This window comes from Ostrinia nubilalis, chromosome 16, assembly GCF_963855985.1.
Source record: "Ostrinia nubilalis chromosome 16, ilOstNubi1.1, whole genome shotgun sequence".
Lineage (NCBI taxonomy): Eukaryota > Metazoa > Arthropoda > Insecta > Lepidoptera > Crambidae > Ostrinia > Ostrinia nubilalis.
In genome coordinates this window covers 767843-781621 of record NC_087103.1, presented here as the reverse complement: position 1 = coordinate 781621, position 13779 = coordinate 767843, and the positions used below count along the sequence as shown (strand labels likewise).

The 13779-nt window shown below is 40.8% G+C and overlaps 1 protein-coding gene across 1 annotated transcript in view; it reads left to right on the top strand.

Moving 5' to 3' along the window:
* The window catches only part of LOC135079495 (uncharacterized), a 50350-nt gene that overhangs the window by 24619 nt on the left and 11952 nt on the right, over window positions 1-13779 (top strand). Inside the window, exons 15-19 of the mRNA XM_063974151.1 lie at window positions 4130-4274; window positions 6357-6448; window positions 8469-8622; window positions 11139-11334; window positions 13239-13331. Of these exons, the coding sequence (XP_063830221.1) occupies window positions 4130-4274; window positions 6357-6448; window positions 8469-8622; window positions 11139-11334; window positions 13239-13331 (680 nt within the window). The remainder of the gene's footprint in view (window positions 1-4129; window positions 4275-6356; window positions 6449-8468; window positions 8623-11138; window positions 11335-13238; window positions 13332-13779) is intronic.

Sequence of the window (13779 nt, the reverse complement as noted above, 5' to 3'; positions counted from 1 at the left end):
GTTCTAAAGGGGGGTTCTTTGGTCCTAGCTTGCCATGAACGTTCTTATTCCCTTGTATTTCATGATTAAGATTGTGTTTAATTGCTCTGGAGGATGGCTAGTTCAGTGATTCGTCCCACAACAGTTTCGTCCCACTGGGACGAAACACTGAATTCAAAAAAAAAAATTTTCGTTCTGGATTCGTCCCATATAATTTATTCTTTAACATAATGAGATTTAGTACCGTCAGAAAGTCAATGAAATAAAAGAAAACATTAATGTTAACAATGTCTGTATTTAAAAGGAAATCAACATAGAAAATCTTAACTACAACTTGTATTAATTAGAAATCACAGCTTAAAGAATCACTAAATCAAACATGTATTATCAATGATTTAAAATTTAATTTATTAAAAAATTTTGCTGATCTATGAGTATATTCACGTGTTGATTTTCTTTTAAATACAGATATTGTTAACAAATTCATGTTTTCTTTTATTTCATTGACTTACTGACGGTACTAAATCTCATTATGTCAAAGAATAAATTAAATGGGACGAATCCAGAACGAAAATAATATTTTTTTTTTGAATTCAGTGTTTCGTCCCAGTGGAACGAACCTGCTGTGGGACGAGTCACTGAACTAGCCTGGAGGATAATTACTTTGAAATAAAATTGTTACAAGCTACTTTTTAATTGAAACAGAATTAAAAAACTGTAGTTATTCATCAATTTAATTAATGTAGTCGGGTAAAATTAATCGATATTCTTTGATGGAAATGGAATGTAGCTATAAAATTGTTTCAATAAATTGTATTATTACTTAAAAAAATATTAAAGTAAATTGAATATTTTATTGCTTCGGCTGTGGACTGGCTTTTTTATTTATTCTAAACACAATTGAGCTGTAATCGACGTAATAATTTTGAACATTTTGTAGCAGTTACATTCTAAATATATTTTATTTATCCTAATACTTGGAATACATTCTTGTATGAAAGTCTAGACTCTAGACTGTCTTATCCCGGCATCGAACGCTAATCTGCGGTTTTCCAATGCTCATAAAGCAACTTTTACTCGGATCGAGAGCGAGACGATGGCCATCAGAGTTACCGCGGACTTGTAATTGCCGCTTTCCCTCGTGGCGCCTGTGACATAACCGCTTATCAAACGTTACATTGTGCAATCTGTAATTATCAAAATGTTATAAGTGCGTGTTTATCTGTCTATCTGTTACGTTTTCGGACCCAATCCGCCGGCTGGCCCAGATCTCCAAATTCGTTCGGACTAATGTACCCCTTTAAGACGGGTCTCCATGTCAACATTCAAAAAAATTATCTTCAAAAAAATGTTGAATGTTGACATGTTTTTGTTGATTGTGTAGGGCAAAGACGCGCTGGAGACATGGTTTTAGATACACTTATAATAAGTGGACAACATCGCCTGTTCCAGTTGTCACATAAGCCCAATTTTCTGTAGATTGGGATAGATTGGATTAGGAATCGGCGATATAATACAAAGGATACTTTTGGTTGTAAATAAACTATTAAGGGTAAAATCGTTGGGGTAGCCCCATTTTCAGCAGTGGACGTCCTATGGCTGAAATGATGATGATAATGAATAAGAGTAAAATAGAGGAATCCTTGTTTAAGATACCTTTAATTTAACGACACATCAAGTTTTTAATTCAATAGTAGTTTGTATAATTTGTATTACGTGTGTACTAAGAGCGATGGAAAGGTCAACGTGTTACGTATGATGAGCTGTTGTGTGTGATACAATTTACCCAATTAAAAATGTAAATAGCAGTCGTAAATTGAATACGTAATGAAAGTGTGCAGCGGTGTGAAGCAGGAAGCTAGTTACTTTTTAAGTTTTAACACATCTTTTATGCCTGAGGTAGATTTTATTTGGATAGTATTCACTTCCTCACTTTTTATCATGATGCGATAAAAACTGAATTTATGTCTGTGAAAACTACTTAGTGCCTACCACTAACTTGACCCTTGTTGGAGCAAAAAATAGGAAACATCAGCTGAGAACAGATTTTCTTAGAATATAATTGTAAAGATTGTATGAAAATTATTTATTTATTTATCTTAATCGTAGACTGTTGAATAATAAAATCACATGTAACGCTTCCTACGAGTCGGACGTAGGAAGTGAGCGTTGCGTTGTGCGCTCCATAGTTGCATAAAAGTCATAACACATGTAACACTCGCTGCCAATAATCGAACAATCTTTTACGTTCTAGGGTTCACAAACAAAAAAATGTACATTGAAAATATTTTACTGACTCCTCGATATTGTGTACCTACCTATTTCTTTGAAATTATTCTTTCCATTTCATTTATTTAACACAAAAACGTAGGTATGTGTTCATTATTATGACAGTTCACTAATTTACTGAGAATTCTACAATTTGATTAAACAAAAGTGATAATTTAATAAGTAATTAGTAAAACCTACTTTTTGGATACATTGTAGGGTTCTGTTGTGACCCTGGTCAACGTATGAGTAATGTATGTAATTGATTTTTTTATGTAACCAGCTCACAATATAAGCGTTGATTGGGCTAGATATGGAGCGTGAAATTGAAAATGGTCATAACTGAATAATACTGAATATGTTAAGTAAGGTAATCTAACAAAGTGTCATGTTAGCTAAGTGAGAATTAAAATGTCAGACACGACGTGTTGGGGTCATTGATCTGATGTTGATTCTCATGAACAAAAGGCTAACGTTCTTGTTAAAGATTACAGAAACATAAATCTTTTCAATTGTTTTCCAACCAATCATTACGGCGCACTTATGATTCTAAAGATCTAAAGTCCAACTTTAGACTTGCTTGCTCGTGAGTATCACTAAAAACTAACAAAAAACGTCAACTATCTTTAGTTGAGATGTAGAGGAGCTCTTCATTTTAGTATAGTCACATTTTTTTTATATTTTATATTTTCGAGACAGTTGAATGAACCGGAACTGCTTTTTGTAATGAGCATAGTAATATGATGGCGTTTTTTGTAGTTGAAGCAGAGTCTTTGGTTTTAGTGAATATTCGTGTGTTTTATGAGTATAGTCACCCATTAACTCCTTATAGGGAAGACCAAGGAAAGTTGTAACTGAGGTCGGGTGTAACTAAGTATTTTTTTCCGAACTTAAGACTGTTTATCGAGCTAGCATTCTTTCAACACTACAGTTTGCATGAAATTATCAGCTTAACTGTCATAGGCGTCGAGAAATCGGCTTAATGATAACTCTCCTCTGGGACAACTCTCCACGGTCTCCCTTACTTATTAAATAATAGTAGTATAGTTCACCTTGATAAATACTCATACTTTGGCGACGATTACCAAGCTAAGCAATTTGTAGACACACGTTATTTAGTTCCAATAAGAGATTTAGTTTCCAGGCAAGACGCTTCTGGCATAGACGATATATCAGTACCTACTTTCGTTGTGGGTGCCAAATCTACTCATGGTTTTTTAAACCCAAGTTGATAAGAGCCTCATCGCTTCCAGGCAAGACGCTCCTAGCGCAGTGCCTTTGGTGGTATGGACTATGGAACTATAGATCGTGTCATCCACGAAGACGCGCCCCACCAATTTTTAGCCGAGGAGAGTGGCGGGCGGGGTGCGGGGAGTTTGATCCGAGCAATCCGAGCGTAATTATTGTAGTGTGCTTGTGCACTCATGGATAATTTAGCGTGTACCGATAACACTCAAACATCAGCGGAAGAATGGTGGGGTGCGTCTTCTTAGATGAAACTATCCATACTAAAGCCCGGTCGCTGAGCAGATAGAATTTCGTTCAATGACCCCAAGCTATTCATCCTTATCGCTCGCGTGTTAATTATATTGCTGTCGCACTCGCACACTCACTGCGGCCGCCCGTCGCACAGTCGCGACAGCAATATAATGACACGCGAGAGATAAGGATGAATAGCTTGGGGTCATTGGACGAAATTCTATGTGGTCGGACTTTACCAACTTTCGTTGCGGGTGCCAAATCTAGTTTCATCGTTTTTTTAAAACCAAGTTCCTGAAGCAGTGGTAGGGTTAATACTGGGACGTGTAAAAGTGCTTTTTTAAGCCTATTTACAGAAATAAATGAGTTTTAATGGGTTTTTTAATGAGTTCATCGTTTCCAGGCAAGACGCTCCTGGCGCAGACGATAGCGCAGTGCCTGGACGTGCCGTTCGCGATCTGCGACTGCACCACGCTCACGCAGGCCGGCTACGTCGGCGAGGACATCGAGAGCGTCATCGCCAAGCTGCTGCAGGACGCCAACTTCAAGTGAGTCACTATAGTCTTTTTCACGTAAGATGATCCATATGACACTTCAAAGTTATCCATATTACGCATACTACATACGCAGAATATTTTTGAAAAAATATTTGTATTTTATTAGTAATATAATAAAAAAAAAATAACTACTTGTCTTGAAATATATAGTAAAATCTGAGTCTATTGATTATATTTTAATTAAATACGGTGTAAAAATATTTTTTATTTAATGTACGCAATGTGTGAAACGGAATAGATTTAGTGCTGGGGTATTTGTTGTATAACAAAATCGATTATTTCCGCGGTTCATTAATCGATTGCAGTGAATACTTAGTTATTAAAAACATCACAAAAATCAACTATATTTTTCGATTCTTGACTTTAATAAACGCATTGAAAGTAAATTAATAGTTTAATTTAAAGAAACAAAACCAGGAATCGTTTTTTTGAACACGAAGTCCATGGAATTTGAATATTATCAATAAAAAATTGTTACAATAATATTTGTAATTAAAAAAAACATGTTTTTTGTTAAATAACACCTATACAAAATATTTCTCTAAAAGTAGGTTTTACTAACTCTTAGAAAAAAATCGATAGATAAATCGCTATGGTTTAGTTATGTGACATCTCTATAACTTTTAAACTCGAAACGTCATACGAATCATCTTAGGTGAAAAAGACTATAGTACCAGGTCTAACTTAACCGCCTCTGTGGTCTAGTGGTAAGGCCTCAGCCTCGAGTTTAGCGGGCAGCGGGGCGGGAGCGGCGGCGGCGCGGGAGCGGGGCGGGCAACGCAGACCCGTTCTCGAAACAAGCGGGCAGCTCGCGCGGCGCTTTAGCGGCGAAGTGTTGTGTTCGGGGTTGTGTTGTCGAGATATTTGTTTTTATTCGCAAACGAAATGTTTGAACAACGGCGACAATTTTATTTCGATTCAAATTTATTCCTAACGCTCGATTTATTGTGGGCAAAAGAAGGGGTGCGCTGCCCGCTCGTTGCCCGCTCAAGCGCCGCTGCCCGCTCGTTGCCCGCTGCCGCCTCGCTGCCGCGCCGCTGTTTTCGAGAACCGGTCTATTTGATTTTACGCATAAGATCCTGCCGCTCCCGCGCCGCCGCCGCTCCCGCCCCGCTGCCCGCTAAACTCGAGGCTGAGGCCTAAGACCACCTGCTTCAGACGCAGAGGTCCCGGGTTCGATTCCCAGTGGGGGCAGATTTTTCAGTTCGGTTTGGTTGGTCTTAGGGCTTGTTCTAAGTCCGCCTGGCTAGCTACCACCATCTTACCTAAGTCTGTCGCCATAACAACAATGTTAACAGCATTGTTGTGTTCCGGCAGTTAAAGGTAAGATAGCCAGTTCCTCCGTGGTTGAGGATTCCGTTGAGGAAGCTCGCTTCCACCTTCGGCCTGATCATCACTTACCATCAGGTGAGATACAGGCCAAGAGCTTCCTCGTTGTGGATAAAAAAAAAGTCTCTAATGCACCAGAGGCAAATGGAGGAGTGAGTGTACCTTTGTCTTAAATAGGGAGGTGCTGAAAGTTATAATAGACTTAGCAAGCGTCATTGTTTTCAACTGCTGCAGGACGCCAACACTACTAAAATCGAACTGCCTAAAGGCCTATTCAGACCTAAGCGGTATTCACTACCGACTGCGGCATAGAAAACCCAGTGGGTATGCGGTAATAATACTGTTCAGACCTAAGCGGTATTCGCTACCGCGTGGTATGTACCTCTACCCACAGCGGCAGCGAATATCGCTCAGGTCGCTCTAACTGCGATACTTGATACTAAATACCTGAGCGAAACCCGCGCGGTATGTACCTGTACCCATAGCGGCAGCGAATATCGCTCAGGTTTGAATAGGCCTTAAGGCGAGAATTGAACCCACGACCTTTCGCTTGCCGAGCGACTGCTCTTCCATCTGAGCTACTTAGACACTGGATGAACCCGTCAAAATTTTCAAGTGTAATTACCATGAACAGGAAAAAATATCGCAGTGCTTATTCGCAGATTCGGGAGAGAGCAGCTGCACTAATCAATATAATCGACGAGTATAAACAACTTTTAAATGATTTAAAATTTTCTTCCTCAGTGTTGAGCGTGCACAGACAGGCATCGTGTTCCTGGACGAAGTAGACAAAATAGGCGCCGTGCCCGGAATACATCAGCTCAGAGATGTGGGAGGTTAGTCACATAATTTGTTTCAGCCAAATGACGTCCACTGCTGGACAAATGCCTCTCCAAAAAGATTTCCATAACAACCGGTCCTGCGTTGCCCCCATCTAGGTACTTCCTACGACCTTCATCAGATCATCGGTCCACCTATTGGGGGCCTTGCTCACACTACGTCTTTACTAATATTACTTACTTGATTTTATCTTGCTACTCTTTTAGGACTTTTAGCAATGATATTATATAAAAACAAAAGCAGATAATGTTATAAGCGCTCGCGCGGTGAATACCCAAATACGTCCCAATTGGGACGTCTTGTGTTTAGTTTGCGTGTGGCCTGCGTCGTGCAATCACGTGCGTACCACACCGTAAGTTCCTGTATTCTTACCAAAATAAATAAAAAATGCCATCGTGTGTGTTTCGAAAGTGTACCAATTATGACTCTAAAGTAAACAAAATACAAGGGATCTCTTACCACATGTGATTATGCAAAATTATTTAGTATTTATATTTTCAATTATTTATGCAAACAATCAAGACGCCATGCGCCATGTTCAAGTTAAGAAAGAGAAAGCGATCTTGTTTTGACGTTAGAGCGATAAGGATGCGTGCGCTGCGGACATAGATTAGTTAGTGCAGAATCGTTAAAACTATAGCTATCTCTTTCATTTGCCTACTATTTCGTATCTTTTGTTTCACTTATCAGTTACATTTGTCAATGTGTGCAATTTGGAATAGCTCGGAACGGATTAAAATCGTAATTTCTATGAACGTAACATATCTATAGTTCTATAATATCATTGACTTTTAGTAAATAAGACGTTTAGAGCTGGATGTTAGTCGTCAATCCAATAGTGACCATGAAAGTTTAAAACAATATAACATCCAGTGTTTGCAGAACCGCACACGGAAAATTGTATGACTACTGCATTGGGATAAAAATGTCAATAACTACATAACCAACAGTTAGTGCGGTCTTGCAAATACACTGCTGACCTTTCAAACATAGTAATTAGAATGAGCTCTTATTATCTTTCAGCTTGTAACGATCATACAACATCGATTCTCAAACAGACCTTTATGTGAAACGCGTGGCGATCGATGCGTCGCGGCGTCGATTGAACATTCTAGACCCCAAAAACCGTTAGCAGGGGTGCTCATATCGGGTGGCGGCCGGCGCGGAAGGCACATATACCTCGATTTTTTAGAATCCAGCAGAGATGTAAACAAACACTTTCATACACAAATACACCATAATCACTTACGTGTTCATAATACCATACACATTAATTCACAAGCCCATGAAACCAACTTTATTCTCACGATCAATACAAGTTTGAAATCAATCTTTGAAACAAATTATTTTAGCAAAATACGTGGACGATGAAAATTTGTGAGACTTGTCAAATAGACTTGACAATTAAAATTATGTGTTATCTCCATGTTGTCTCTGACACATCAGTGTTGTAACCTGTAAGTCATAGACAATAATCGGTAAATTTAATCGATTTTATTTCAATTATTCAATCATTTTTATTACTGATTGCATTTAAATAGAAGATTTAAATAGGGTCTTAATCAACAATGTATTTTTTCTTCATTGAATGTACTACTAATTTTATTTAATGCACTGCTTTTTAAAGCGTTATAAATTCTTTCTATATGTACGTAAGTACTACAATAATTTCAATTCGCGATTAACGAGAGGTTTTGTCGCCTCACTAGTGTACAGATTAAAAATGTTTTATCGTCAGTTGGCCATATTTGTTTAAGTTTCTGATGAATTCTAAAAAATTCGACTGTAAAAAGCTTAGTTATTGAATTTTTAGCGTTAAGAGTCGCATCTCAAACTAATTTGAAAATTATAAATAACTTGAAAAATTCGAACTGCCTAAGGCGGGAATTGAACCCACGACCTTCCGCTTGCCGGGCGACCGCCTTAGGCAGTTCGAATTTTTCAAGTTATTTATAATGTAAAAAGCTTTTTGCTATACCTTATTATCTAAATGTCAATGTTAATATCCTTCCCCAGGCGAGGGCGTGCAGCAAGGCATGCTGAAGATGCTGGAAGGCGCAGTGGTGTCGGTGCCGGAGCGCAATTCGCGCAAACTACGCGGCGACGCGGTTCAGGTCGACACCACCAATATCCTCTTCGTGGCCAGCGGCGCTTATAACGGGCTCGACAGGTTGGTAAACAGTCTTTTGCTTTTGAATTAGTCGATGCGTGAAACTAAACTACCTTCTTCTTCTTCTTTTGATGATGTTGGCAATACACGTCGAGGTCGACTTGATTTGTGCCATTTTCAAGTATTTATGTGATACGAGTTACAAAATGAGATCAAGTAATGATATAATGAAGAATGATAGATGATACCCCTTCCCACCCTTTGAGTCTCAGTAAAGTTGTGGTGCTTTACTGAGACCTCCTATGGACAACTTGTGAGAACCCGAAGAATCACGATGCACTGTTTTGCCTCACTTGCCCACACTCATGCACGTTCACGAATACTCAATGGTTAATAACCCACCATTATTACACATTAATAGTCGCCTAAACACGAATTGGAATTTGAATAAAACAAAACCGCTAACATGACGCTTCAGATTCCCGCCAATAAGTCCTAAACTACCTATTTTAGTTGAAAAGGATCGCTATTATAGAGATATAGACTATTCAAAACCTATTTAGGTTCCAACCGCAACTTTTACGTTATCCAGGACTACACAGCTTGATCTCTGATAAAAATCCAATAATAGCGCATCATTTTATTTTTTCACCGTACCACAGAGACGCCCCTTTTCACGCATACTCACTCATCTATCCCCCCATCACCAGTCTTCGGCACTCTTTATTGGAAATATTGTTTTCGTCATCGCTTGATTTATTTAGATGTTTCTGAAACATACGGTACCCCTACGTAATCTTCATTGGCATCTGCACACTAGGTGACTAAACTCATTAGACGCATTCATTAGACGTAAAGGACGCATACGGGACTAGAAATCACTTTTGTAACAGAGATTGTCGGGTGTAAGTCCAACAAATTAATACGAGTAAGTAGGAAATAATATAAAACGTCTAAGTTGGTTAAAAGACAATGCCGGAAATTGGCGTCTTTTTTTTTTCGCGCGGCCATCGACCAATCCTTGGTTTTTGATTACAAAATAGTGTAATAAACCAAACTTACTATGACATGTATACCTCTAAACTCAGTGTGAACTGAGTTACGAGCATTAGAAGTTTGATGATTTTCATATTTTTAGTAAAAATCGCACAGAATTATATTGATTCTCCAGAACTGCTCTCGAAAATCTGTCTCAAAGTTCCAAGTAGAACTGTTAGGCTGCCTATTTATTTAAATATCCCCCGCTGCAGTACCAACTACAGACAGAATTCATTCTTTTTGCGATCGGCCTGTGAAGTGAACAAATTGGTCACCATTCCTGAACTCGATTTGTTTAACTCGAAACCAAATCTCTTTAGGGACACATTGGCTAAATCTTGGTTCGACGGTTCATCAGCTGTTTAATGTAGGTATAGATCTTAATTTAAAAATAACTCTCATGTAAGCGAATTGGCTTTTGTTGTTTAATTGTATTGTTACACATATGCGAAAACATGTAAATGGTGTATAGTTTCTCAAGCAGTGGTTAATAATCTGTTATTGTTTCACTGTATGTTTTCCAAACAAAATAAAATAAAAATAAATACCCCACTGGGTTTTTTCTGCCGCAGACGGTAGCGAATACCGCTTAGGTCTGAATAGGCCTTTAAGGGACTATTGGAGAACTTTCCTGCCCCAACGGTTATCGTATCTACGAGCTATATGCCCCGCCCACTGCCACTTGATTTCAGCAATTCTGCGAACTATGTGGGCTGCTTTCTCGAGTGGTGACCACGGGCTGGAAGACGTAGCGTGGACAGGCCTCCTACTTACTAGGTGGACCGACGATCTGGTAAAGGTCGCGGGAAGAGCCTGGATGCGGGCAGCGCAGGACCGTTCATTGTGGAAAACCTTGGGGGAGGCCCTTGTCCAGCAGTGGACGTCATTTGGCTGAAACGATTATGTGACTTACCTGAATAAAAAAATAAACCAGTTAAAGCCATGAAATGTCGCAATTCATCAGGTTTATCGCCATTGCTGACACCCCCTCCCTCCAGACACTCCTCCACCTATTGTACCAGTCTCGTGCACATTCACTAGCAAGAAAAAGAGTGATTTTAGTAACCATCGATTTATAAGGATAATGGATGTTCAATTTCTATTCCTGAATTTGTAGCTGCTGAGGGGCAGTATAGTAGTAAAATAGTGCATCAGTGTGCTTTACCTTAGGTGTTTGTTTACGTTAGGTGTTCTCGCTAGGCGACTGCGACCAAATCTATGAAGATTTTAGTTCTTGAAAATAGCCGCTAGGGGCGCTGTACAATTTGTCATTCATTTAATTATATTGCTGTCGCGACTGTGCGACGGGCGGCCGCAGTGAGTGTGCGAGCGCGACAGCAACATAGTTACGCGCGAGCGATAAAGATGGGTAGCTTGGGGTCATTGGACAAAATTCTACGTGCTCACAGACCAGACTATACAAGGGTGCGCCGTTTGCGGAGGGTGGTGGTCCAAGTGGCGCCTCGCGAGAGCCGCCCACTCCCGCTGCCCGCGTAGACAGCTTAGTCAATCACTAATAAGTTCCGTTTGTTTCTCAGACTAGTGCAGCGGCGCAACAACGAGAAGTACCTCGGCTTCGGCGCGTGGGACTCGCGCTCGGGCCGGCGCGCCGCGCTGCAGGCCGCCGCCGCCGACGCGTCCCCGCACGCCACCGCCGCCGCCGAGGCCGACGAGCGCGACGCCTGGCTGCGCAAGGTGCAGGCGCGCGACCTCATCGACTTCGGCATGATCCCGGTCAGTCGTTAGGAACGTATATGAAATATTGTTAACGCACTCACTCAACGCGAGATACGAGCGCGACGCCTGGCTGCGCAAGGTGCAGGCGCGCGACCTCATCGACTTCGGCATGATCCCGGTCAGTCAAATTAAAATCAAATCAGTTTATTGCAATGAGGGCTATCGTTTTTATACTTAACAGTTGGCACCCCTGGCGATTGACAGGACCTTACTCTACAGTGGCGCCATCTTGATAAGTGCAAATATCCTCACAAGTTGGCGCCACTGTCTTCGCTACTAGCAAGTGACAGGACCTTACTCTACAGTGGCGCTAACTGGTGAGCGCTAAAACGATAGCCCTCATTGTAGGTACATGTCATACATTGATGGAGCTTAAATTTAAATGTAAAATTGTTCAGCTACAATTTGCCAAGCAGATGACGTGCAATATACATATAAATGGTTACTTAATACTAATACCTGTTCATTTTATAATTTTACATGCAAACATTTTATGATCACATTTTTAAATTGTCCCTCGCTCGCTTACCGTCGCCTTGCGGCAGTCTCTGGACCCGCGGTCTTTATGCTGGAAACGTATATGATATATTGTTAACGCACTCATTCAACGCAAGACGAGTGCGACGCCAGGCTGTGCAAGAGGTAAGCGCGCGACCTCATCGACTTCGGCATGATCCCGGTCAGTCGCTAGGAACGTACATGAAATATTGTTAACGCACTCACTCAACGCAAGATACGAGCGCGACGTCGGGCTGTGCAAGAAGTAAGTTCGCGATCTTATTGACTTCGGCATGATCCCGGTCAGTCGCCCTCAAATCAAATCAAATCAAATTAGTTTATTGCAATGAGGGCTATCGTTTTTATACTTAACAGTTGGCACCCCTGGCGATTGACAGGACCTTACTCTACAGTAGCGCCATCTTGATGAGTGAAATGCGATAGTCCTCCTACCACTTTAGCGCTCACTCAAGTTGGCGCCACTGTCTTCGCTACTAGCAAGTGACAGGACCTTACTCTACAGTGGCGCTAACTGGTGAGCGCTAAAACGATAGCCCTCATTGTAGGTACATATCATACATTGATGGATCTTAAATTTAAACGTAAAATTGTTCAGCTATAATTTGCCAAGCAGATGGCGTGCAATATACATAATATAAATGGTTACTTAATACTAAACCTGTTCATTTTATAATTTTACATGCAAACATTTTATGATCACATTTTAAATTGTCCCTCTCTTACCGTCGCCTTGCGGCAGTCTCTGGACCCGCGGTCTTTATGCTGGGAACGTATATGAAATACTGTTAACGCACTCACTCAACGCCAAGATACGAATGCGACTTCGGGCTGTGCACGAAGTAGGTTCGCGATCTTATCGACTTCGGCATAATCCCGGTCAGTGACCATTGACTTCATACGTCCCTCTACACCTGTAGGCTGAAAAAGTGTTGTGAATATCGTTAACAAACGTCAACACAAGAAAAAAAAAATTTACAGCAAGCTGATAGATTTCAAGAGTAAAATATTTTGCCACCATGTGTGCGACCGTCAAAGAATGATATAGCTTATCTTTGCAGCTAATAACACATCCACACCATAGTATCTAAACCGCTCATCTATGGCCTTGGATCACCCTTGGCTTGCGGCTGTCTCCAGACCCGAGCCTGTAGGCAGGGAATGTTAATGTAATATTGTTAACGCACTCACCCAACGCGAGAAACAAATGACGAGTGCGACGCCTACCAAATAATAGTTCTTTCGTAGCCAACACACCGTGTGTCGGTTTGGAACAAACTTTTGACATTTTAACAGACAAACAGACAGGTAGGGCAAATGAAAAAAAGTCCTAAACCACCAACGTGCCTGGCACGTAGCTAACATACGCTGTGTCATTTTCGCAGGAGTTCGTGGGGCGCTTCCCGGTGCTGGTGCCTTTCCACAGCCTCAACCAGGACCTGCTCGTGCGGATACTCACGGAGCCCAAGAACGCTATGGTGAGTTGACTATTTCGTTACTGGTGGTTGTTTTGAAAATCACTAATTCCCAGGGTAGGTACAGTCAACGTCAAATAGTCACCCAAAGTAGCCAATAAGTTCGTAACATAACAAATAAATACATCTTTTTTACAGTTGGAATAAGGATGTCAACTTTTTGGCCACTTTGGGTGTCACGAACTATTTGACGCTGACTGTACTAAATATCGTGAATACAGGTTATGCTAACATGCCACAAAGACAGAAATAATTTCGTCCAATGACCTTAAGCTACCCCTCCTTATCGCTCGCGCGTAATTATATTGCTGTCACGACTGTACGACGGGCGGCCGCAGTGGGTGTGCGAGCGCGACAGCAATATAATTACGCGTGAGCGATAAGGATGGCAGGCCGCTACCAACCGGGCAACATGGAAAGCATTGGGGGAGGCCTATGATCAGCAGCGGAC